At 42.3% G+C, this 27,044-nt stretch overlaps 1 protein-coding gene across 1 annotated transcript; it reads right to left on the bottom strand.

Moving 5' to 3' along the window:
- Positions 1-12,894: 12,894 nt before the first annotated feature.
- On the bottom strand, positions 12,895-27,002 carry LOC139324391 (vomeronasal type-2 receptor 26-like). The gene is made up of 2 exons (XM_070954102.1): positions 26,915-27,002; positions 12,895-13,643 (listed from the first exon to the last, which is right to left on the bottom strand). The coding sequence occupies exons 1-2, from the start codon at positions 27,000-27,002 to the stop codon at positions 12,895-12,897; spliced, it is 837 nt and encodes a 278-aa protein (XP_070810203.1).
- Positions 27,003-27,044: the final 42 nt, after the last annotated feature.

The following is a 27,044-nucleotide window of genomic DNA, read 5'->3' on the forward strand; positions in this document are numbered from 1 at the left end:
TTACAGTACACTTATATTGCCTGGACAACTGTTAGGCTCAAACCATATCCTAACATGCTCCCCTTTGGACAGGTCAATATATACAGTCTAGATTCTTAATCCATAGCTTTCACAACACGTTCTATGTTTTATAGCACCTTGCGCTTTGGTAAAATTATCAGCTATATTGTCTTCTGACATACAATATTCCTACTTAACCATGTTGCTTTGGATACACTGACGAACATTCAGATACCTAATGTCAGTATACTTAGTTCTAGTTTTAACTGCTAAATTTGTTGCCATTTTTATAGCAGCTTGGTTGTTCTCATGTATTAAAATTGGATAATCCATATCTAAACCAATATCCATCATTAGTTGTTTATAATAAAACAGATCTGTACAAACTAGTGACAAACATGAGAATTCCGCCTCCATAGTCGAAAGACTAATATGTTTTTGATGAATTGATTTCCAGCCAATCAAACAATTGTCTAACATGATAGCTATACCTGATGTGGATTTTCTGGTGGTCACATCAGTAGCAAAACTGGCATCAGCATATGCACTCAATACTAAATCATTGTTAGGTTCCAGATACAATGCATAATGCATCGTCATTTTCAGATACCTTAATATACGCTTTGCGGCCTGCCAATGCCTATCAGTTGGCTCTGCATTATATCTCGCTAATTGGCTTACTCCAAATGAAATATCGGGTCTCGACCAATTGCTTATATAAGATAGACTACCTATAAGAGACTGGTAGATCTCCTTACTAAATTTAGGACTTTGGATTTCACCTTGTTGAAAATCCTGTGCCATAGGCGTTTTAACTGGCTTACATAGCTCCATGCCATAACGTTTTAACATTTAGCTTATTTTGCTAGATTGAGATATTTTATAACCTCTAGCTGTTTGATTGATATCTAAACCTAAATAATGCCTAATATTTCCCAAATTTCTGATTTTAAATTTGGTTTCTAACTGTTTAACAATATCTATGGCTTCATTGTCAGTTTTAGTTATTATGGCTATATCATCTGTAAACAATAACAAAAATGATACTACACCATTATTTTCTCTTTTAAAGAGACACTTATCCGCTACACCTTCATGAAAACCGATCTTATTTAGCTCTTTAACTATACATTGGTTCCATTCAAACCCTGATTGTCTCAAACCATAAAGGCTTTTATTTAACTTCCAACAATCAGTGTGGTTTTGTGTTTCAACTCTTAAAGGCTTCCTCATATAGATGGTGTGTCTCAATGGAGCATGCAAGTATGCTGTCTCTACATCTATATGGTTAATAGTATATTTATACTTAGCCGCCCACACTAGCATTGCCCTTAAAGTACTAGCTCGTAAACTAGGAGCAAAAACCTCATCAAAATCTTTTTCAGTCTGAGAAAAACCTTGAGCTACAAGGAGAGCTTTATGGGTAACTGTCCCATCTATGCTTTTCTTAATTTTGTAAACCCATCTACAACCTATTAACTTTTCACCAGGTGGCAATTTCACAGTTTCATAAACACCTAACTTGGTTAAAGAATTAATTTCTTTACTCATTGCCTCCTTCCAAGCATTCTGCTCCTTTTCAGGATAGAGCTTGATATCCTCATACCTTGAAGGCTCAATATTCACTTGGCAAACTACGGTTGCTTTATATCGATCAGGTGGATGCCTTTCCCTAGTAGATCTCCTAGGTCAGTGTTTCTCAACCTTGGTAACTTGAAGATGGGTGGACTTCAACTCCCAGAATCCCCCAGCCAGCAGCGCTGACTGGGGGATTCTGGAAGTTGAAGTCCACCCATCTTCAAGCTTCCAAGGTTGAGAAACACTGTCCTAGGTAATACAGGACTTACAGCAGATGATTCATCTGACTCCTCCCCTAAAACTGCATCCTCTAAACCTACTTCCTGTTCTTCCTCCTTTATAGAGGATTCTACATTATCTAAATCCTCAGGAACATCATCAGAAATATGATGCTCTATACTAACAGTATTATCATGTCTATAATCTGCACGCTCTAGTTTATCCCATCCTTCGTGCTCTAGAAATTTAGCACTTGCACTACAATATACATGAGTAGTTCCCTGTGCCCAAAATCTAAAAGATCTATGATTTAATTCATAGCCAACGAAAAACATTTTTCTGGCTCTCTGTTGATCCTTTCTCCTTAAACTAGATGGAATATGTACCCAAGCTGGGGTTCCAAATGTGTGTATGTAACTAAGATTTGGTTTCCTCCCATGCCATAAGGTGAATGGTATTTCTCCTGTAGAGGAATGAACCACGTTGTTTAACACATGGTTAGCACACATAACAGCCTCACCCCATAAATTTTCAGGCAAACCAGAATCTGCCAACATAGTTCTAGTCATGGCTTGTAATGTCTGACCTCGTCTCTCGATAAACGAATTGTGTTCTGGTCTGTACGGAGCAGACCGTTTATGCTGGATCCCTGCATCCTGCAAAAACTTTTCCAATCTTTGGTTAGTAAATTCTGTACCATTATCAGTCACTAAGCATTTAACTTTAAATTTCTGTTTCCTTTCCACAAAACGTAGCCAGTTGTTAATATGCTGGAATGTTTCACATTTTGTTTTCATTAGATAACAGAATCTGTATCTTGAATAATGGTCTACTATGCTCAGAATATAGCAGGCACCTCCTATACTAGGTTTCTTGGGTCCAATTAGGTCTATAAACACTACCTCTAATGGATTTCTGGTTTTAAAACCATTAACACGGTTTGCTGGTATAACCCTACTTTTTTGCTAACTACAGGCATTGCAATTTAGATATTTACTACATGCTTGTAGTTTTATCCCTTCAGATAACTGAACTGTTTGCTTTAACATTCTGAAATTTAAATGCCCAAGTCTCCTGTGTAACAGATGAATACATTCATCATGTGGTTTAACATTCTTATAAACAGACTTAGATTTAGCCACCAATACTGGGTTATCCCTTAAAATAAATAAATCATTTTCTAAACTTGCAGTAACAACTTTGCCATCTTTCTCAATAAAGCATTTCTCATTTTTAAATGTTACTGTAAACCCAAATTGCAGTAATGATTTAACAGATAATAAATTGAATTTTAACCCAGGAATATATAACATAGGCAATGGTTCATTATTAAATGACCAACGAGCAACACCCTCTCCAGCTACCTTAACTTTCCAGCCATTTGCTAGTTTAACATGTTGGTTACTCTTATCCATTTTAACAAAAATATTTCTATTCCTAGAAATTGATTGAGAAGCACCACTGTCAACAACCCAACAATCCTGGTTAACATCAGTGGTTGAACTGGATATAGCTAAATTACACCCCTACTTGGGTCTAGTATTGTTCCTAACAGACATTTTCTTATTCTTACAATACTTAGCTATATGCCCTTTAGCCCCACAAGCAAAACAACGTTTTACAATATAGGCAGTTGAGTACATTTTTTCTTCTTTTGATTGTTGCACTCTCAACTGATCCCTTTCTTGTCTTCTTTTGGATTCTTCCAATAACCTACCGGTTATGCCAGCCAATGTCAGTTCATCTCTGGACAAAACCTCTAATGAAGAAACATAGTCATCATAACTATCATCCAATGAAGAAAGAATTATATAAATTTGTTGTAGTTCTGAGAAAACAAGTTCCTTTTCATGCAGCTCCTGGAAAATTCTGATCATGGATTCCAAATGAGCCATCATATCTCCACCTTTAAGAAGATTTTGTTTAAATAATCTTCTTGTGAGATAAATATGAGCACCCACAGAGTCACAAACATATAGTCTCTTTAACTTGGTCCAACACCTAGCAGCAGACTCTTCGCCACGAATATGGACAAGCTGCTGGTCACCCAGTGTTAGTCCAATAATGCAAAGAGCTCATTCATTGTCTCTGTTAAACTTGGCTAATTTCTTCTCATCTTCCTCATTAGCAGGATCCCATGCTGTTACATCCGGTGGATTATTTATTATGTCCCACAGTCCTTCTCTACGCAGAAGTAGATTACATTTTGCAGATCAGGATACATAGTTTGTTCCATCCAGCCGGGTTATCATGGAAAAATTTGCTGCTTGTTCTTGTGCCATCTTCACTTGGATTGTTTATCACAAACACAGTTTGTTCTATTCACATTAACTTTAAGTTTAGCTATTAACAATCCTAGTTAGTTCTGGTTGGCTCTGGGCCCATAACCAATGTTAAGGTTATTGTTGTTGTGTTACCAACCAGCAGAGTTGATTGCACAGAGAAACGTTGCTGAGAGCAATGAATAAGAGATATGCAAACTGGTTTATCAAAAGCTTACTTTATAGTGGAAAAACAGTCTCATAGTCTTTAAACAAATTCCAAGTCTTTGCCAGTAAATCAGTCCAGTAGTTACAGAATCTTCTTACGCAACAAACAGTAGTTGGTTAGAATAACAAACTCACTCTGGTTCACAAACCACAATGGTTGCAGATCCATCAAACAATGATTACAGATAGCAACTCCTCTCAATGGTAGCTTATTATCACAGCTTCATCATCTTATCATCTTCATACACAACGGCAGCATAACATAGCAGCTTCCTCATCAACAGCAGATCATAGCAGCAACTGAACATGTTACAGAAGCTTTGCTTAAATATTCTCACAACCAGTAATTATGTGATTACAGCATGACTCAGCATTAAAGCCACATAATACAGTTTCAGATTAAAGTTACAGTACACTTATATTGCCTGGACAACTGTTAGGCTCAAACCATATCCTAACAGGGAGGCATCGGGGCATGCGAGGAGGTGGCTCTTCTGCACATCGGCAGATTTCTTCTCAGGGTTCCAGTGCAGAAAGAGGGCGGCGTGGGATTGCCCCAAAATCGTGACTACACCGCTTGGAGAGGGAAGCCCGCCAGTGTGGTGTAAGAACTCTGCTTTATTAAGTTAGCTTCGAGCTGATTGAACCTCCTGCCTAAGAAACATATAAGATTTGCCATTTACTGGGGGAGCGGCTGAGATGGAGAAACAGCTGTCTTGTAAACTTCTTGCTGCTAGCTGTTATTCTCCCCTCAGAAGCGGCCATTGATCTCCCTTTGAACTCTGATATTATCGAAACTTCACCTCCTCCCTTTTTTTTTTTTGAATATATTATCTGTTGGATGAGGAATAATTGCTTGATCTTGTTGGAATTTGCGATTGGAGACATAGTGAGATTTTCTCTTTTACTTCTCTCTTTGTTACATTATCAGAAGAGGTGAGCTTTTTGCTACATCATGACTTGACACTTTTTTTCTTCCCCACTGCTGAAGACAGAGATTGCCCTTGGGTGGTCTTGTACTGCTACCTAGTGGTTGATCTGGATATTACAACTAAAAGGGAAGGAAAAGAAAGGAAAGGAGGGGAAAAAAGATATATATACACTGCCTCATAGTAAACATTGAAAATTGAATAATTTGGATGTATCAAGAGCTGATGAATTAACTTATTTGATTTAAAAGACTTGATTAACAAATTAATTTAATAAAGAGCAGAGGAACAGTGGTTGTTTTCAGTTATGTCTACATCTTCAACTATTACCACAACAAATAAGAAAGTCATCTCTCTGCCTACCTCTGTAACCCCAAGTTTGACACATTTAGTTTCTAGAAGAACATCGGAAGATATGTCGGTGACAGGGAAGACACACTCTATGCAGGCTCTTCAAAATATGTTACAAACCATCCAGGAATCGATGGCTAAGAATCAGGAATCGACAGCTAAAAACTTTGAGGACTTGGGAGCAGACATGAAAGCGGAAATGAGAGGGGTTAAGGAAGAAATGAAAGAGATGTGAAGTGAATTGGGAGATATACGACAGACATTAATACAACAAGAGGAAAAAATGAAGGAGATAGAGAAGAAGACGGAGAGATGCGAAGGACTGATGGACAGCTGGGAGAAGAGACAAATAATGATAAATAGGGACTTAGAGGAAGAAATATGTTTTTTGGAGATGGAGAGATCTTTTTTTCTTAGAATATAGAATGTGGTGGAAGAGAAAGGTGAAAACCTGGATGACATTGTAGGAGAAATAGTTGCAGAAACTTTGGAGGCGGATAGATTCATGATCCAATGGGATATTGATGAGTCCTTTAGAGTATTTACTAGCTACACAAAAAGGAACAATCTCCCTCAGGAAATTCATGTTTGTTTTAATAAGAAAGCCTTGTGCGAAGAATTTTATAAATGAACAAGGAATCAAACTATTACATATAAAGGCCAACGGATAATAGTTTTGAAACAAATTCCACATCGGGTAAGAGAACAGAGACATAGATATCAATTTTTGATGACTTTCCTGAGGAAAAACAAAATTTCGTATTGTTGGCTGTTACCTGAAGGCTTATTGATGACATGGAGGGATAAGAAAGTGAGGATTCGGAATCTTCAAGAAACAAGAGAACTCATGGAACAACAATTTAATTTGTCAGAATTAGATGTTGAAGGAGAAGGGGAAAGTAGAAGCCTGGAGGAATCGCAAGAGGAAGAAGAGGTAGAGGAGAGGAGAGAAGGAAAGGTGGGAAAGAAGGGTGGGGGAACACGAAAAGTTGAGGAATTAACAGCGCCTCAAAGGGAGACAAGACAAACAGCTAAGAAGGCTACAACAGCGGGAAAGTAAAAACTTTGGTGAGAAAAGGAGATGGGGGAATTAGTACGTTTGATATCTGTAAATATTAATGGTTTAAATGCTCCTAATAAGTGTAGTAGGATTTTGAATAAATTAAGAAAGGCTAAGTATGATATTGTTTGCATGCAGGAGACCCATATAAAAAAAGATCAAAACCATTTGTTAGAATGCCAGGCATTGGGTAAAACTTATACCTCATTAGCAGGTCAAAAAAAAAAAAAGAGGGATAGTGGTATGTGTACGACATCATTTGAAATTCCAACAGGTTTTTGCTGACCAGGAAGGCCGGGTTCTCATGCTTGAAATAGAAATTGCCCAGTGGAAGTCTTTATTGGTTTGTATTTATGCCCCTAATGACAATTGGAGGACTTTTTATCAAAACTTATATGTTAAACTGGGGGAACTGGAATACGAACATATTTGTTTAGTGGGGGATTTCAATGCTGTAATGGATAGTGTTAAGTTGGGTGAATGAGGACACAGCAAGCCAGGCAGTGAGTGACAACAGCTCTTTATTGTAGGGTGAGAACCCAGCGACAGACCTAGGGAAACAGCTCCCTTTATATACCTTGCAGCTGTGGTGGTCAGCCAATCAGCTGAGGGTCAGTTACTTCAAACTTCCTGCCAAACAAACCAATTTACATAACACTCCTCCCCTCCCAGAAGTCACTTTGGGTTTTACTTACATATAAAGTCTCTCAGGTGACTGGGGCATGTACTTAGCCTGGTCGACCTGCACAGTTCAGTCGGAGGGGTGGCGTCGAGCAGGTCGGAGGGACTCCCTGTTTCTCCCTGCTCCGCCAATGGAACCTCTGAGATTTCCTTGTGGGCGATGACTTCTCTGGCTGGTGGAAACTCCTCGCTGGGGCGGCTCCGGACGCCAGGATCGTCAGCTAAGTCCTCCGCTGCACTCGGGCTTGACTTAGTTTGTTGTTCTGGCTGGTAGTCAGGGAGCGGTTCGTTGAAGTTTTCCTCGGCGTCTGTTGCGATTCGCCTTCTCAGTTGATCTATGTGCCTGCACCAAACTCTCCTGTCCCCCATGTCTACCCTGTACGATTTGGGCCCCGTGATTTCTGTGATTGTCCCTGCTTCCCAGAGTGGACCCTTTCCATAGTTCCTGGCGTGGACTGGAGTCTCTATGGTGAACTCCCTGAATTTCCTCTCCCCACCTTTGAAAACCTCGGGGGAATAATTGGGATTTAGCCTATCCAGTACCCCTTGGAGCTTCCTCCCCATTAATAGTTCTGCCAGGCTTCGGCCTGTGGCTGTACACGGTATGGAATGCTGGGCTATGAGGAATCGATCTATTCTTTCCTGCCAGTCCCCGGGGCCTAGGCGTGAGAGGGCCTCCTTGGCTGTTGTTACAAATCTCTCAGCCTGACCATTACTAGCCAGATGGAACGGGGCCGAGAGAACGTGTCTGACCCCCAAATCTGCTAGATATCCCTCGAATTGTGTGGCCGTGAATTGGGGCCCATTGTCTGACACTAGGATGTCTGCTACCTGGGTAGCGAATAACTGCCTCAGTTCCCTGATAACCGCGTCGGTGATAGTGGCCCTCATGAGCTTAATCTCTAGCCACTTGGAAAAGGCATCAACTATGACCATGAAGGTCTGACCGTGAAACAGTCCCGCAAAATCTATGTGGATCCTGGACCAGGGTCCCTTGGGTCTCTCCCGCTCCCTCACCGGTGCTGTCGGTGGATCTGGCCTAGACTCTTGGCAGGGCTGACATCTCCCCACCCACTCGGTAATGTCTACATCCATGTTGGGCCACCAGACGTAGCTCCTGGCTAGTCCCTTCATATGTACAATCCCAGGGTGCCCTCATGCAACAGTGTTAAGACTTTTTCCCTTAGGCACAAGGGAACAATAACCCGTTCGCCCCATAGCAAGCACCCTCTTGCATTGTTAGTTTGTCCCGTTTGCTCGCGTACTGTTTGAATTCCCCGCTCCCAGTCTTTTCCAGCCACCCCCTCGTCACCCAACTTGTGACCGTCTGGATCACGTGGTCTTTGTTTGAGGCTCTGGCTACCTCTGCTGATGTGATGGGCCCTGAGTCCAAAACATCTATCAGCAGGATGGGGACGCCGGGTATGGGGTCGTCCAGCTTGTCTGGTAGTGGGAAGCGGCTGAGTGTGTTGGCGTTTCCCATGTCCACCCCTGGTCGATGTACCAGGCAATAGGAGTAGGCTATGAGAAAGATGGCCCAGCGTGTCATCCTGGGCGATAGGGTTGCCAGTGTTGGTCGATCTCCTGCGATGAGACCCAGGAGCGGGCGATGGTTGGTGATTAGGTCGAAGTCCCTCCCGAACAGGTACTTGTGGAACTTCTTTACTCCCGAGACGGCGGCGAGGGCCTCTTTGTCAAGCTGGCTGTAATTCCTCTCGGCGCTTGACAGAGTTCGGGAGTAGTAGGCGATGGGCACCTCTAAGCCATTCGGGAGTCTATGGCTCAGGACAGCTCCCACGCTGAAAGGAGATGCATCATATGCTAAAACAAGGGGAAGCGCTGAGTTGTATTGGATCAAGAAACTCTTGGCTGACAGCAATTTCTTGATGTTTGTAAATGCCCTGTCCTCGGCCTTCCCCAATTTCCATGTGGACTTTTTGGCTAACAGTCTGTGTAGGGGTTCAGCCACTGTTGCCTTGTCTTTTAAGAAGATTGCATAAAAGTTAAGCAGTCCCAGGAACGCCTGTAGTTCCGCCTTGTCTTTAGGGGTAGGGGCCTCTTGGATTGCCTTGATTTTACTCTTGGTGGGGTGTATGCCGGTGCCATCTACTCGGTACCCCAGGAACTCTATGGAGGGGACTGCGATCATGCATTTGTTGCGTTTGACCCGGAGTCCAGCATTTCTGAATTTTTCTAAAACCATTCTCAGCCTCCCCCCCAGTTGTTGTTCGTCTTCCGCCGTGATGAGTACATCATCGAAATAGGGAACCACCCCAGGGATCCCTTGCAGCAGCCGCTCCATTGTACTTTGAAAAAGTCCGAGGGCTATGCTGACTTCAAATTGCAGGCGCGTACATTTGAAGGTGCCTCTAAGCATTACAATAGTCTGTGCTTCTGCAGTAGCGCCATCTACCAGCAGCTGCTGGTATGCCTGCGCAAGATCAAGTTTAGCGAAGATCTTGCCCGGGCCCAGGGAAAGCAGGAGGTGGTGCACAATTGGGACTGGATAAGCACTCTGTTGCAGAGCCTTATTAATTGTGCATTTATAATCGGTGCATATACGCACTGACCCATCCGGTTTCATGGGTGTCACAATTGGGTTCTCCCATTTGGCGTGGTTGACTGGCACAAGCACCCCTTGCTTTATTAGCTTGTCCAGCTCAATGTTTATCTTGGGTTTCAGGGTGAATGGTACCCTCCTAGGCTTTAAATGGATCAGGGCAACGTTGGGGTTGAGGTTGAATGAGATAGGGGTCCCCACATACTTGCCAAGCCTTTCGTCGAACATGTCCTGGAACTCTTGCATCAGGTCGTCCCTCAGGGTGCTCTGGATGTTCCTCACTCTGGTGAATCCCATGCCCAGGGCTCGAAACCAGTCCATGTCCAGGAGACTTGGGAGCTTGCCGCTGATGATGGTGAGGGGGAGTCTCTCACTGAACTCCCCGTATCGTACCTGGAACTTGCCTATTCCTTTGCCCGGGATGCGGTTCCCTTGGTAATCTTTAAGCCGGCATCGCTGTGGTTGGAGCTGCTGCTTGTGTGTGCTGGGGATGGCTTTCTTGAGGTTGGCCCATGACATGATGGATATGGGGGATCCCGTGTCGATCTCCATCTGGCACTCATGTCCCTCGATCTCGACCGCAGTGTAGGTCTTCTCGCCGGGTGATGTGCAGGTCTGGCCGACGCGGATGGTGTAGGCTTCTATGTCTTCAATTTTTGCACCCTTCCGGCTTCCGCCATCTTTATTGGGCCTTCGGCATGGCACCATCTCAGATTGGTTGGTTTGGCCTTGTGGTTTGTGGTCCTGTGCTTGCTTAGCTCTGCAGACTCGAACAATGTGCCCCTTTTTCTCGCAGAACCGGCAGATGGCATCTCGGAACTTGCAGTTGTGTCGGGGGTGGGGGCCTCCGCAGCTGGCGCAATCATCTCTGGCTCCTCGTCGATCCAGCCTGGACTGCTCTGTGTGGTAGACTTCCTCCTCGGACTCCTCTTTGCTCTCGGTGCTCACGGCTTTACGGTGCACAGCAACCGACCTCTGTGCTGTCCGGCCATGGATGGTCCCTTGCAGTCCCTGGAGTGGGGGGCACCGTTCAATGGTGGTTCGCCTCCTTCCTCTCCAGCCGTATGCAGTCTGTGTTAGCAGGGGGACAGAGATCGACCCCAAGGCGCCTAGTTTGTGGGGTCGGTCCTCTCACCCCTTCTGTTCAACATTTATGTGAATCCGCTGGGTGAGATCATCTGTGGCTTCGGGGTTGATTTCCATCAGTATGTTGATGATACTCAGCTGTACATTTCCACCCCGGGCCACCCCAATGATGCCATTGAAGTGATGACCCAGTGCCTGGAAGCCGTACAGATCTGGATGGGGAGGAACAAGCTCAGACTCAACCCTGAGAAGAAGAAATTTTTAAAAGTTTTAAATTGGTTTGTGATTTTTAATTTTTGGGCCAAATTTATATATATTTTAATGTTTTTTAATATTTGTATTTCATGTTCTTAATTCTGGCTGTATACCGCCCTGAGTCCTCAGGGAGAAGGGCGGTATATAAATTGGAAATAAAATTAAAAAAAAAAATAAAACCCCTCCAAGACTGAGTGGCTGTGGTTTCCGGTGTCCCGTCATAGTCAGTTGACTCCATCACTGACTATTGGGGGTGAGATCTTGACCCTCTCAGAGAGGGCTCGCAACTTGGGTGTCCTTCTGGACTTGCAGCTGATGGCTGTGGCCAGGGCGGCTTTTCATCAGGTTCACCTGATTTACCAGTTGCATCCTTTTCTGGACTGGGACTCCCTACGCACAGTCACTCATACCCTCATCACCTCCCATCAGAACTATTGTAATGCTCTCTACATGGGGCTCCCCTTGAAGAGCACCCAGAGGCTCCAACTGGTCCAGAATGCGGCTGCACGGGTAATTATGGGAGCGACTCGATGCTCCAATGTAACACCACTCCTGCGTGAGCTGCACTGGCTCCTGGTGGTCTTCCGGGTGTGATTCAAGGTGTTGGTTGCCACCTTTAAAGCGCTCCATGGCTTGGGACCTGGGTATTTACGAGACTGCCTTCTGCCACTGATAGCCTCTGATCGACTGGTATGCTCCCACAGAGAGGTGCCGTCGGTTGGCAATGTTGGCTGATGACCCCCAGGGGGAGAGCATTCTCTGTGGGGGCCCCTACCCTCTGGAATGAGCTACCCCCGGAGATTCGTAGGATTCACAACCTTCTTACCTTTCGTCACACCCTAAAAACATTATTATTCCAACAAGCAGGGTTGGCCTTAATAATAATAACATCTTACTATTTAAATGGGTTGTTTTATTAGAAGTTTTTGGCCAATTTATTTAATTGTTTTAAATTGCTTTTAATTTTTACATTGTCATGGTTTTATTTTTGGCTGTACACCGCCCTGAGTCCTTCGGGAGAAGGGTGGTATAGAAATTCAATAAAATATAAATATAAAAATAAAATATAATATAATACTCTGCAGACACCTGCCGCCCACCTGCAACAGCCCTATCCAAAGCGAAGAATGGGGAGGTCCAACCCCCAAGAGGCAGCCAGGACACCCCTCCCTGGTCCATCGGACTCAGGTCCCAACTGGCAACCCCCAATGTTAACAACATCAAGCTGACCATGACACCTCTCTCCAGGGCAACCACAATGTTGATGGCTGACAATATTAACTGAGGCTTATTTATGGTGTACGGCTTATATTATGAGGTTCCTAAAAAATCATGTTAGGGCTTATTTTTGGGTTGGGTCTTATTTTTGGGGAAACACAGTATGCATTGAATTGCCCAAAGCACACATTCTGGTAGAGAGAAGTTCCCCAAGAATTGCATTCTCGGGGAACTTCTTTATTACCTAAGTAGATAATTTATTTTGCAATAGATTAGTTTTATGTGTACTAATGGAGATCAGAAAGAAATATACCCCATAATTGTTTGAAACATTTGCAAAACCCCATCAGATTACTCTTTTTTTTGCTGTTTTTGGAGATGGCTATATGTATAGATCTAGTTAACTATTAGATAGATAATAAAATCTAAGAAGAAATTGTTTGCTCAAAATTGGATCTTTTTATTTTTCTATTTCTTATGTATTAAATGCTCTCTAGTGTTCAGCTGAGGCCTAAATATAATTATATAGAATTTGGGGATGAAGATACATCCCAGTAAACCAGCACTGGAAGACAGGATAGAGAAGATCTCCACAGCTACCACGTACTTCCCTTTGGTGCTCAGGTAGGTGGGGACAAAGGTCAGCCAAACACTGCAGAAAACCAACATGCTGAAAGTGATGAACTTGGCTTCATTAAAATTGTCTGGCAACTTCCTGGCTAGGAAGGCCACAATGAAGCTGAGAAGGGCCAAGAAGCCCATGTAGCCCAAGACACAGTAAAACATTGTGATGGAGCCTTCATGACATTCGACTATGATTTCTCCATGGAGTGTCACCATGTCCAAATTTAGAAATGGAGGAGAAGTACTCAGCCAAACAATACAAATACCTAGTTGAATGAAAGAGCAGAACCAGATAATAGAATAGGCCAACTTTTGCCCCACCCATTTGTGGAATAGGCTTCTTAGCTTTGATGCTAGAAATGCTACAACAACCATGATGGTTTTGGCCAAAATAGAAGAAATTGCAACAATAAAGATGATGCCAAATGTTGTTTGTCGGAGAAGGCAAGTCACCTTATTGGGCTGTCCAATGAACAGAAGTGAGCAGAGGAAACAGAGAAAGAGGGAGATTAGTAGAAGGTAGGTGATGTTGCGATTGTTGGCTTTGACAATGGGAGTGTCCCCTTGCTTAATGAAGATTGTAAACACCAAAGCTGTAAGCAGGGAAAAAAGAAGAGAGAGAGACACCAGAGTAATGCCCAGGGTGATAGACCCATGCACGTTAAAGGAAGGATCTTCTACATAGCTGAGTACAAAGTAATGAATTACCTCAAATTAATTAAAGCAGTGAGCTATCTCATATTAATAGAATGAACTTTTCTTCTGAAATATAGTAGGATGGATTTTACAGGAGGATTTCATTTCTGAAATATCTGAATTGTTGTCATGAAAGTCTACAGAAGAATTCCTACTTCTTCCTGTTCTTAGAAAAGGGAGATTATTTTGATCTTAAAGTTCCATGCAATTTTTAATACTCTGTAAACTTTCATTGTATTCATTATTAGAAAACATTCACCTTATAACAATAAGTACTCCTCACAAGCAGATCAAGGGCATCCAGTGTTGTGAAAACTAAACATTTTGCTCTTTGAAATGAGACAAAATGTTGGATAGCAGTAAACATTAACTGCTCCAGAAGAAGTGACCCAAAGCTCTGAAGAGGTTATGGAGTAGGAAAAAATGGAATGAGTTGATTTTTCCATGAGAATCTGAGCTGAGTGGAACTAATTTATGAGTATCTATTACAGAAGAAGTTATGATGAGGAATGTAGAGCTAAAGAACATAGCCGTAAATTTAGAAAGTCATGTTTCCTTCCATCATAAATTGTTTCTGCTCTAAGAGCTTAAGAGAAGACTGTGAGTAGAAGAACCCAAATTTCTACTATTGCTGTGAACTTGTTCTACTCTACTCTACTCTACTCTACTCTACTCTACTCTACTCTACTCTACTCTACTCTACTCTACTCTACTCTACTCTACTCTACTCTACTCTCCATTCCATTTCCATTTCAATTCTCAACTCAGTGTCAGTTCACCCTGGTTTATTGTTCTTTTAACAAGATCCAATATTTTAAATTAGAATATTGGATCTTGAATGAACACAATTTCTATTTATTAAGCTGTTATTAAGGATATTGCCATCATGTATGTATTGATATTTTGTAGCATATGTTGATTGAACCTCTGTGTTTTACAGAAATGGAAAGTAGAGAGCAGGATTATATTGAAAACAGGTAAGAGAGTGATTTCTTACAATGGGATGTCAACTGATTCCATAGAAGGATGTCTCTTGAAATGAATTTCGGGGAACAAGTAATGGACTTGGGACATCAATCCACCAATTATAACTTCTCCCTCCTGGTACCATTCCTATGGAATTTTAAGGGCTTCCTCTCCAGTACACTTTAGAGGTTGGACCTTCGTGGCCAAGTCTAGAAGCAGTAATATGACAATATTCCCCAACATTCCTATTCATTTGGCTTTTCCTGTATTGCTGTTGCCAAAAGTCTAGATACAAACTGATGCTATAGACAGCAGAATAACTGCTCTCTACATTGAGATCTGACTTAAGAATTTGTCATGTCTCAAGGAGAGGTCAACAGTAGACAGTTTAAGGTTAAAGTTTTGGGGGTTTGGGGAAGAAACCACAGAGTCAGGTAGTGCATTTCAGGCATTGACCACTCTGTTGCTGAAGTCATATTTTCTGCAATCGAGTTTGGAGCAGTTTACCTTAAGTTTATATCTATTGTATGCTCATGTATTGTTGTGGTTGAAGCTGAAGTAGTCATTGATAGGTAGGATATTGTAGTAGATAATTTTATGTACTATGCTTAGTTCAGACCGAAGGCGGCATATTTCTAAGTTGTCTAAACTCAAAATTTCAAGCCTGGTGGCATAAGGTATTCTGTTGCAAGCAGAGGAGTGGAGGACTCTTCTCATTAAATATCTCTGGACTCGCTCAATTGTATTAATGTTCGATATGCAGTGCGGGTTCCAGACAGATGAGCTGTATTTGAGAATTGGTCAAGCAAATGTTTTGTATGCCCTAGTTAGCAGTACAATATTACCAGAGAATATTACAATCCACCAATGAGAAGTTCGCCCTCTTGGTACCATTCCTGGGGAATTTGAATGGCGTTATCTCCAGTGCACTTGAGAGGTTGTATTTTCATGGCCAATTCTGGAAAGAGTAATATGACAATAATCCCCAACATTCCTGCTCACTTGACTTCTACTGTATTGGTGTTGCCAGAAGCCTTGATTCAAAAAGGATGTCAGCAGAACAACTGCTACATGTGATGAGATCTATTTTAAGAATATCTCACACCTCAGTAATAGATCTGTTCCTAATCTTAAACTTGGTCTATGTCTGGATGTCTGGATGCTCAAAGTATGACTGGACAGAGATACCTGATATTTAGGCTCTTTCTTAACTTGTAATGTAAGAAAGCACCAGAAGACCTTGTCCACCACAATACAGTATTTTGTCTTGATACTCAAGCTTTATGGTTTTTGCCGAATTTTAATAGTCTTATATATTTCCTTTAAGATGTTTGTCCTCATCTGTCTTACGGGCGTGGGACCTTGTAGGTAGCTCCACTTGTTGAAATCTGGAAGAATTTGTCCACTCCAGAACTGGCAATAGGCTAATAGGCATTGGCTGATCAACACTCTAAAAATATTATTTGTGCTGTGAAGAAGCAAAGAGATACAAAATCCTGAAGCACACAACTTTTAACAACAGTGCTCTTACTGACTCTGCAATGGCTGTAAAACACTCCAACCGTTTTGGATGAATGGTCCTCAGCTGGGAATAATATATTGGAGGTTTATATTTCTTCTGCAGTTTATCGCAGGCATTTCCTTCAGAATTATCTTGAGAGCCACTGGAGGATTGACCTGGTGACTTAAGAGCCTTGGTAGTACAGGGGTTTAAGGCACCCTGTTATTAAGCTGGTTATTAAGACCAGCTGCCTGCAATTACTGCAGGGTTCGAATCTCGCCAAGGCTCAAGATTGACTCAGCCTTCCATCCTTTCTAAGGTAGGTAAATTGAGGACCCAGTTGTGGGGGCAATAAGCTGACTTTGTATAAATATACAAAAGGATGAAGGCTATTGCTGAGCACATTGTAAGCCGCCCTGAGTCTTCGGAGAAGGGCGGTATATAAATCAAATTAAAAAAAAAATCATACTGTCTGTGATAATTAGGCATGGTTAACCTTATTTTTGAAGAAAGCATTTGTAAATTGCCACAGGAAGCTTTTACAATTTGCTGTGGGGGTTTGATGAACTGATCTTGAGGTCTATAATTGGACATAGTGTTCTGTTGAATGGAATTTGGAGGCTTCCCTCATGTTCAATCATCCTTATATCACTTTCCAATTTGGATTAACACCATGTATTCCATGTATGGCTGCTGTAGAAACAATAACCACAAAAATACCCACAAGAGCTTGAAAGCTTAACCTGGTCCAGAATAGAGTGGTGTGCACAATTCTGGCTGCATCAACCTTCAATGTTTAACATTGTTGTGGTGCAACATACACTGCCCCCAATATGTTTCTGGGTGAATTCAGGATACTGGTTATGGGATCTGGTGCCTATTCCACCAGATCCCATAGACTGGTGTTGGAAGAAATGTCCATCTGGGTTCAGTTCCAAGTGGGGAGAAAGACACTGGAAACATGGTTTGAGGTCCTGGGCAATTGAGCATATGGGAGAGAGAGAGAGAGAGAGAGAGAGAGAGAGAGAGAGAGAGAGAGAGAGAGAGAGAGAAATTTATACCCTCTCTTGGGCCCCGCCTTAAAGCTTCCTGTTCCTGTGTAAGGGCAAGTATCCTGATTGGTTGTCAGACTCCCATGCAGGGGTAACTTTGTAGGCTGTTTTGAGTCCTAGGCTTGGTTGAATCTTGCTGGGTGATGATGTAATGAAGAGGGTTGTGTTCTGAAAGGGTGTTGGGCATTTGCTATTATACAGGGGTGAAATCTACTTACCTTCCCTACTAGTTCGGAAGTGTGCACGCCGGAAGCGCGCACTCTAAAACCACCCCCACCAACACTGACAGTTCAAGCTATCAGAATATAAACTGACAGCAAACTGCACTCCTTACTAGCACTGATGGTGTTGCCTCATTTGGGTAATGAACTGTCTGCAAGAAAATAAGCAAGCTGAGACAGTATCAAGGACCCCTCATACTTGAATTTTATTATATTTCTTATGGATTTTTGTCAGTTGCTCAGAGTATATAAAATGGGTAGCCATATAAATTCTCTAAGTCAATACATCAATCAAGCACACACACACACAAGCACACACACAAGCACACAAATTCCAACTTTGTGTTCCTAATCTTCAATCTATTGAGGTGGTAACAGGTACCCCATTTCTCATGTGGGCCGCATTCACTACGAAACCTACAATATACCCCTGTATATGCACGGTTGAAATAGCCCTGGTAAAAAATACATTCAGAGCAAGGTAAACTGACCCGACAGTGAGAAAACCCAGTCAGGAATCTATGGTCAAGAAAACCAAATTGTTTCTATTCCCTCCCCAAATCTCATAGATAGTATGGCCAGTATTTTGATCGAATAGGAAGGAATAAACAGCAATACAGTCAGATGGGTGGATGTCTCTAAAGCAGTTTCTCAACCTTTGCTGCTTTGACACATGTGGATTTCAACTGCCAGAATTCTCCAGCCAGCATGACAAGCTGGGGAATTTTGAGAATTGAAGTTTTGCCCATCTTAATGTTACCAAGGATGAGAAACAGTGTTCTAAAACAGCGTTCCCCAACCTTTCCGGGTTGGCGGTCCGGTCAGTGGTGGGATTCATTTTTTTTAACAACCGGTTCTGTGGGCGTGGCTTAGTTGGGGGTGTGGCTTGGTGGTCATGTGACTGGGTGGGCGTAGCTAGCTGGTCATGTGACTGGGTGTGCGTGGCTATGTGCATAGGGACTTTTTTCAGAGGGCTGAAAAAAGTCATTTCTGACTGGTCCTTGTACTTATGACCTTCCTCACATTTATGCCCGTAGCGGCATTCTTAACAACTGTGTCAGTCATTTCACCACTACTTGTCTTCACCACGGTGACAAGATAGGGCACAAAACGTAAAATGTGAGGACAGTCGTAAATTCGAGGAGTGGTCAAAAGTGCGAGGACCAGTCAAAAATAACTTTTTCAGCCCTCTGAGTAGTCCATATGCACAAAAGGACTACTCAGAGGGCTGAAAAAAGTGATTTCTGACAGGTCTTTGCACTTTTGACCGGTCCTCACCCTTATGACTGGTCATCATTTATGCCCATTGTAGCATTCTTAACAACCGTGTCACTCATTTCACAACTGCTTCTCTTCACCATGGTGACAAGATAGGGCGAAAAATGTAAAATGTGAGGACAGTCGTAAGTTTGAGGAGTGGTCAAAAGTGCGAGGACCAGTCAAAAATAACTTTTTCAGCCCTCTGAGTAATCCATATGCACAAAAGGATACAGCAATAGAGAGGGATGAAGGAAGGAGAAGAGAGATAGAAGAAAGGAGAGAGAGGGAAGGAAGAGAAGGGAGGAAGGAAGGGAAGGGAAATTAGAGTAGGAGTGAGGGTAAGAGAGGGAGGAAGAGAGGAGGAGAAGGAGAAAGGAAGAGGAAGTAGGGAGAAGAAGAAGCGGGGGGGGGAGAAAGTAAGAAAGAAAGAAAAGAGAGAGGTGGTAGGTTTGAGGAGAAAGATTGCTGTACAATAAAAAAGATGAAAGGGAAGAAAGCCAACCCCAAACAAATATAAAGATATTAAGATAAAGAATGAATTGTTAAACTTTAAAGAATAAAAGAGAACAAATATGAATAAATAACAATAATTAGAAACACACATATAAACTTACAATGTATTTTCTTTGAACAGAGTATTTGGCCGGTTCACGATTTTAAACAGTGTTTAGTCATTTCAATTAAATTTACAATTTCTATATTTCCTTTTTGCCATATTTATTCCTTATCTATTTTTTTAAAAAAACCAATATTACCCTTCATCCTCATCTCTAATCTTAATCAAATTCAATTTTCCCTTCTATTCTATATTATACCCCTTCCCATTGTCATCTATTTTTATATCCATCCTCATATTGGTTAATTATGTAATATTACAGTTGTTTAATATAAATTCAACATTTTAATATAAATCAATTAGTTATATAACTATCTTTTTTGTATATTAATCAATATGAACATGAATATTCCAATTATTTCCATGCAATCCAATTTCTTACAAATCAATTAATTATATTTACCAATAATAATAAACCAAATAATTTCCCCCATAACTTAACCATTTCTGCTTTCAACACAATATACAATTAATAGTATCTCAATTATTACAATTCCCTAGTTAAATAGAGATTTTTTCCTTTTGTGTTTTAAAATCTTGAACTCTCCTCTTTTTCCCTAAAGAAGAACTACCTCGCTAGGGAAAACTACCTTTTCACTAAAGGTAGTTGCACCTACCTTTTTTGGTGAAGAAAAAGAAAAGAAATCTGCCTGCCTAATTTTCCAACGTTGCAGCAGCAGCAAAGCCAACAGCCTGCTTTACTTTCAGTTTCATTTTTCAGCATAGCTAGGGGAAAAAAATCTGCTCCAGCAAGCAAGCAAGCAGCAGAGCCCTGAGCAAAACAGCTGAGAGCAAATCAGCTGAGAGTCGGGAGCCCGATCTAATTAATGGGCTAATTAGCCTATGCTGAAGCTCCGCGGGCCAATAAAATTACAAAAAAACACTGAACCGTTTGTTAAATTGCTGGCTCGCCCGCCCCTCGCCCACCACTATTTATTGGCAATAAATAGTGGTGCGGAGGGGTGGGGCAAGGGACGGGGCGAGCCAGCAATTTAACAAACGGTTTGGCTGAACCCCCTAGAACCGGCAGAATCCCACCACTGGGTCCGGTGTAAGGGAGTAGGGAGGAAGAGGGATGGTTATGTGGAGGAACAGGCACGGACAGTTTCATTTTTGTGAGTGGTGGGCCCATGTGCCTTCTGCTCATGCAAGTGGTTCTGCGACAAGGGTGGGCTTCAAAAATTTTAGCAAGGGGTTGTCTGCCGGGTTACTGGGTGGGTGTGGCCATGATGGGCCTAGCCTAGTTGGCCTCCTGCACCATGGCAGCGGGGGGGGGGTGTTTTTACCCTCCCCAGGCTCTGGAGGCCCTCTGGAGGCTGGAAATGGGCCTGTTTCTGGCCTTCATCAATTTCCAGTAGGTCCATTTTTCGCCCTCCCTGAATCTCCGCATGTATCCTGCATTTACCTGCATCCAAAACGGGCCATGTGGGGATTCATGGGAGGGCCGGGCCAGGGTGGGCAGGGCCAGTGAAGAGTGGGATTTGGGGGTTGTCCGAACTGCACAGAATTTTAGCTAGAGGTTCTCCCAAACCCCCGCAAACCCCCAGCAGGTTGCCAGGTGTCCACTATTTGAGCAGACAGTCCACTTTTTTCACATTATGTTCACTATTTTTTTTCACAAAATAGTGGACATTTTTTTTATTCAAAAGCTTTATGATGAAATGGTAGGATCATAGCAGTCAAAAGCTTGCTCCCAGAAATATTTGATAAGCCATTTCCCTTGCATTAGCAAGCTTGATCTTCTGAAGAAATTTCTGGAAGCCTAAGATCTGTTTGGAGTGAATTGCAAAGGAAAGAGCCCCATGGAACATCTGGATATTAAGTCCTTTGTGCACAGTATGCAATGTGAAATCTATCTGTGCAGTTGTGATCCATAATTTTCCTGCAGAGATTTTCTCTTTATGTTCGGAATCGGTTGGAAAGAGACGTGTGGCTACTGCAATAGATGCTACCCATATAAAGGCTATAGTTTCCCCATATACAATGACTGCATTGGCTTTTTTCTCTGTAAATATGTGAATATGATTCACTATTTGGTCCATCATTTGGCAAATGTTGCCGAAATGCATTATTGAGTTGAGTCTCTCAGCAAACTCTAAATAGATTCTGTTCTGCAAAAGCTTTTGCTCCAGAGTCCTTGAGAAACATTCTCCAGCTTCATTGTCTACAGTGATGAGTCCTACCCATTTCCACCTGAAATGTAGAAGGAGATGGATTAAACCCTCATACTGAAGGGCTTCATTTGGGACCATACGGTAGAAGGGAGGAAAATGTGATTCGGCAGTGACTTTAGATTCAAATGACCCATAAGAAATCTAGGGAAAGAAAAGAACGAAATATGAGAATGAGAAAGGAACACAGTGGATATAGTTAGATTTATTTTATATACTTTAAACTTTAAAGGAGAATAGTTGTAGCTCAGGGTTGAAATGAAGGGTCCTTGGTGCTTTCTGAGCTTGGTTGTTTTGTTGCAGAGTTTTCATTACCCAAACTAGGTAATATCATCAGTGCCGATGCTTGCTAGCATGATTGTTTGACTGAAACTGATGATGTTCAACTGATGATGTACAGAGCCCACTGTAACAACATTGCCAAAAAGGCTCTAAGAGTTGTTAACCTAATCTTGCGTAACTTCTTCTCTGGTAATATTGTACTGCTAACTAGAGCATATAAAACATTTGCTTGACCAATTCTCGAATACAGCTCATCTGTCTGGAACCCGCACTGCATATCGGACATTAACACAATTGAGTGAGTCCGGAGATACTTCACGAGAAGAGTCCTCTACTCCTCTGCTCACAACAGAATACCTTATGCCACCAGGCTTGAAATTTTGGGCTTAGACAATTTAGAACTATGCCGCCTTCGGTCTGACCTAAGCATAGTACATAAAATTATCTGCTACAACATTCTACCTGTCAATGACTACTTCAGCTTCAACCACAACAATACATGAGCACACAATAGATATAAACTCAAGATAAACGACTCCAATGGCAGAAAATATGACTTCAGCAACAGAGTGGTCAATGCCTGGAATGCACTACCTGACTCTGTGGTTTCATCCCCAAAAGTGAAATAAGGTGAAATCAGTTTGGGCTGTAATAATTCATACAGTTTTGGACCGTACTTCTCATTTTCCCTTGGAAATATATATTGGATCATCCAAGTGGGATGGGAAGATGGGAAGGTGATCTGATTATCTGTACTGAACACTGAATAAATAGATATTGCTGTAATTGGTGACAATAACAACAGTTATGATAATTCCAAAATACTGTATATTCACCAAGGGGCAAGGAATTGTTCTTTAAACAACGTTTGTATATGGAAACTTTTCAAATAAAAATAAATATAAAACATAAAAATTAAATTAAACACAAAAAGCAAAAAAGACATAAAAATGAAGTTTCATATTTTATGTTTTCTTTCTTTTTTGGGGGGCTTCAAAAATTATATTTAAAATAATTTTTTATTAGAGTATAAATATTAAAAAAAACATAACATGACATAAACACAACAAACATTTATACAACGTATAAACAAAAAAAGATTATGTTTCCTTCTTAAGCATTGTTTCAAAGTGACATTCTGCTTGTTATATATTTCTTCACCTCTTCTTAGTCTAATGATATTTTCTATACCGGTAATATTTCCCCCTAAATTTTTTGTTTATTTCTAATTTTTAACCAATTATACCATTTATTCCATATTTTGTAGTAGTCTGATTCTTCTCTTTCTTGTATTTCTTTGGTTAACCTGTCCATTTCAGCGCATTCTAGAATTTTTTCTATTAAGTTTGTTTCGTTTGGTGTTCTTTCTTGCTTCCAATTTTTTGCATATATTATTCTTGCAGCTGTTAGTATGTGAATTGTGAGATATTTGATATCTTTATCTGGCACCAATTACAGCCTCAAGTAGTAATTATCTACAATTATCTATAGACTTTTAGCTATGCAATTTGGGATGGACACCCTTCGAATGGTGAGGGAGTATGAATGGATTTCCAGAAAAATTGCAGACTACAGGAACTATTAGCACTACTCAGGTGACCCTGAGGACACAGATAAACCTCCAAGTGCCTCAATTACTGTCTAAAAGGATGCAAATGATCAGCTGTCTGTAAGGAATATAAATCCTTCCATTCCCCACCATCCAGTCAGAGCTGAAGGAGCTTCTTGGATGAGAAGTGAAATGTCTTCAAAGAAAAAAAAACAAGACAGTCTAGCTGCCTCTTGAACAAGGACCTTTGGTACAGCCTCGAGTCTTTTTGTGTATGACACAACAAGCTTTGCACACCTGGATTGGGGCATTTTTCTGCCATTCTTCCTTGCAAATGCTCGCAAGCTCAGTCAGGTTGGATGGTGACCATTGGTGGACAGTCATTTTCAGGTCCCTCCGGAGATGTTCAATAAAAGGAATTGAACTGAACACACTCAAAACCATAGAAATGGTGGTGGACTTTAGGAGAAACCCTCCCATACTACCACCTCTTACAATACTAGACAACACAGTATCAACAGTAGAGACCTTCAAATTTCTAGGTTCTATCATAACTCAAGACCTAAAATGGACACCTAACATCAAAAACATCATCAAAAAAGCGCAACAAAGAATGTTTTTCCTACGTCAACTCAGAAAGCTCAAACTGCCCAAGGAGCTGCTGATTGGACATAATTCTACAGAAGAATTATTGAGTCTGTCATCTGCACCTCTATAACTGCCTGCATTACTATTAATCTTCTCATCGTCCTATCTCCTCCCACTTATGACTGTATGACTGTAACCTTGTTACAATATAAATTATGATTTATATTGACTGTTTCCTAATATGATTTGATTGCTTATTTGTTTCCTACGACTTTCATTAAGTGTTGTACCTTATGATTCTTGATGAATGTATCTTTTCTTTTATGTACACTGACAGTGTATGGACCAAGACAAATTTCTTGTGTGTCCAATCACACCTGGACAATAAAGAATTCTATTCTATTCTATTCTATTCTGTTCTGTTCTGTTCTGTTCTGTTCTGTTCTGTTCTGTTCTGTTCTGTTCTGTTCTGTTCTGTTCTATTCTATTCTATTCTATTCTATTCTATTCTATTCTATTCTATTCTATTCTATTCTATGGTTCAAATCAAGGTTCTGGCTGGGCTACTCTAGGACAGCGGTGTCAAATTCAAGGCATGCGGGCCAGATCTGGCTGCAGGGTGCTTAGATCTGACCCGCAGGGCCTCCTGGTAACAGCAAAGGACTAGCCCATGGTGCCTCTGCCAGTGAAAACAGAGCTCGGGAGAGCTGCATGCCCCCTTCTTGAGCTCTGTTTTCAGCTGAAACAGCCTCCTGCAGCACTCTGCCAGCAAAAGTGGAGCTTGGGGGAGGGGCATGCACCCCTCTAAGGTCCGTTTTTGCTGGCAGAGTGCTAAGAAACTACTAGGAAAAGTGGCAGTTGATCACAAGGCAAGGAGGCATTGAGAAATGTTTCCCCTTTTGCATTTAAGCATCCAAGAAGAGACAGAAAAGGAGAAAGGGAAAGAGCAAAAAGAAAGAAAAAGAAAGAAAGATGGGAAGGAGGAAGAAAGAAGGGAGAATGAAGAGGGAGGGAAAAAGAAGACAAAGAAAGGAAGGAAGGAAGGGAGGGAGGGAGGGAGGAGAATATAATGAGAGGGAGGAAGGGAGGGTGTGAGGGAAGTCTGCATTAGCACTTGGCCATCAGCAGCCCTGCTGTTGTGGCCTGCCAGTGGCTTGCAAGGATTGTTGCTGATCCCGATGACGAGGAGGCTGGTGTGGTGCTGCGCCAGCAGCCTGTGCAGCCGGTGCTTGAGTCGAACAGCGAGGAGACTGAAGAAGATGTAGTGCCAGAGGCAGGGATTCAGTCAGGGCCTTCAGAACCTCCAGAGGTCCTTTAAGTGAAGATGATGAAGAGGAGGAGCCTCTTCTCAATGCACGGGCATGCAGAGCTGCCAAAAGGCAGGAGTGGTTCCTCAGGAGGAGGTCTTCTCGAGAGTAAGGCTTGGGGCTAATTGGCCATGCCCTTTAAGAAAGAACACAGCTTGTAACAAGCTGCAGGAAACAACTTTAGTTCGCTAATCATCATGTTGGGATTTCTCTGCAACCTTGCTTCTGGGCTTTCTGCCAGCTCCAGTAAGACTGACTATCTTATCTGTGGAATTCTGGCAGGCTGTTAAGAATTATTATTAACAACTGGCATTTGCTAAAACTGCGTTATTTGAGTAAACTAAGTTTTGTTCAGAGTTTGTGTGTGCTGGGTTCTTTGGGATCCGTAGCTGGGGCAGAACACCTGCTGCCTTTTTGGCATTCCCTTGTCTCCTCCTCCTGACTTCTCCTGGTGGTCTCTCATCCTATCACTGATGATGCTTTGGTTACAAAGCTGGGTCTCCTTGCATGGAGAGGGAGTGGGCTACACACTTTGCCCTCCCACACACCCCATGTGCAACCTGGCCAAGGAGAGTGAAAACAGCAGCAGCAGCCTCGAGGAGGAGGTAAGCACAGCCAGACACCACCTTGGCAAAGTGGGCCTATGCTGGGCTGGGCTATGGGGTGCCAGTGCCCTGGGAGATCAAGGGCCAGACCAGGAGTTTGCCTTTCGTTGCCTAGGGTTCTGGACATGCTGCGCCACTATCTGGGAGTCCTCTGCATGGCCTGAGAGGGATGGCGAGGCTCCTCTGGAGGACAAGGGTTTGGCGCTGTGCCTGGTCTCGCCTTCCTCTGCTGGAGACAATGGATCACCCCAGCCCCGCCTGGGCCACCACAGGTGTCCTTGACACAAGTGATATTGAGCTGGCCACACACACCGTGGCCACATACCTCATGCCTTCCCAAGGGTCAAACACAACCCTGCTGTGGCCCTCAATGATATTGAGTTTGACACCCCTGCAATTATCCCAAACTACTTCTGTGTTGTCTTGGATTGATCATTATTTTGTTGAAAAGTGAACCTTTGGCCCAGTCTGAGGTCCTGAGTGATGTGGAACAGGTTTTCATTGAGGATATTCCTTCATTCAAATTTCCCTCAATCCTGACCAGTCTCCCAGTCCTTGCTGCTGAAAAATACCCCCACCGCATGATGCTGCCACCACCATATTTCACTATTGGGATGATATTGGGCAGGCGATGAGTGGTGCCTGGTTTCCTCCAGATATAACAGTTAGAACTGAGTCCAAACAGTTCAATCTTGGTTTCATCAGACCAGAGAATCTTGTTCCTAAACATCAGAGTTATTCAGGTGTTTTTTTAGAAACTCCAAGCAGCCTTTCATATGTTTTATGCTGAGGAGAGGCTTCTATCTAGCTACTCTGCCATAATGCCCAGATCAGTGGAGGACTGCAGTGATAGTTATTCTTCTGGAACTCTGTCCCATCTCCACACAGGATCTCTGGAGCTCAGTCAGAGAGACCATTGGATTCTTGATCACACCTCTCTTACTAAGGCCTTTCTTTCCTGATTACTCAGTTTGACCAGGTAACCAGGTCTTGGAAGAGTCCTGGTTGTGCCAAACTTATTCCATTTGAGAATTATGGAGGCCATTGTACCCTTAGGAACCTTCAGTGCAACAGAAATATCATTGTACTGGGCAGGAGGCAACAGGTGCATGCATTGCTTTGGCCCAGCCCACACCATCCTGGCAGGCACACATGTACACAGGAGGTCTGACTTTAACAC

The sequence above is a fragment of the Pituophis catenifer genome, unplaced genomic scaffold (genome assembly GCF_029215685.1).
Source record: "Pituophis catenifer annectens isolate HBS135680 unplaced genomic scaffold, rPitCat1.0.hap2 SCAF_15, whole genome shotgun sequence".
Lineage (NCBI taxonomy): Eukaryota > Metazoa > Chordata > Lepidosauria > Squamata > Colubridae > Pituophis > Pituophis catenifer.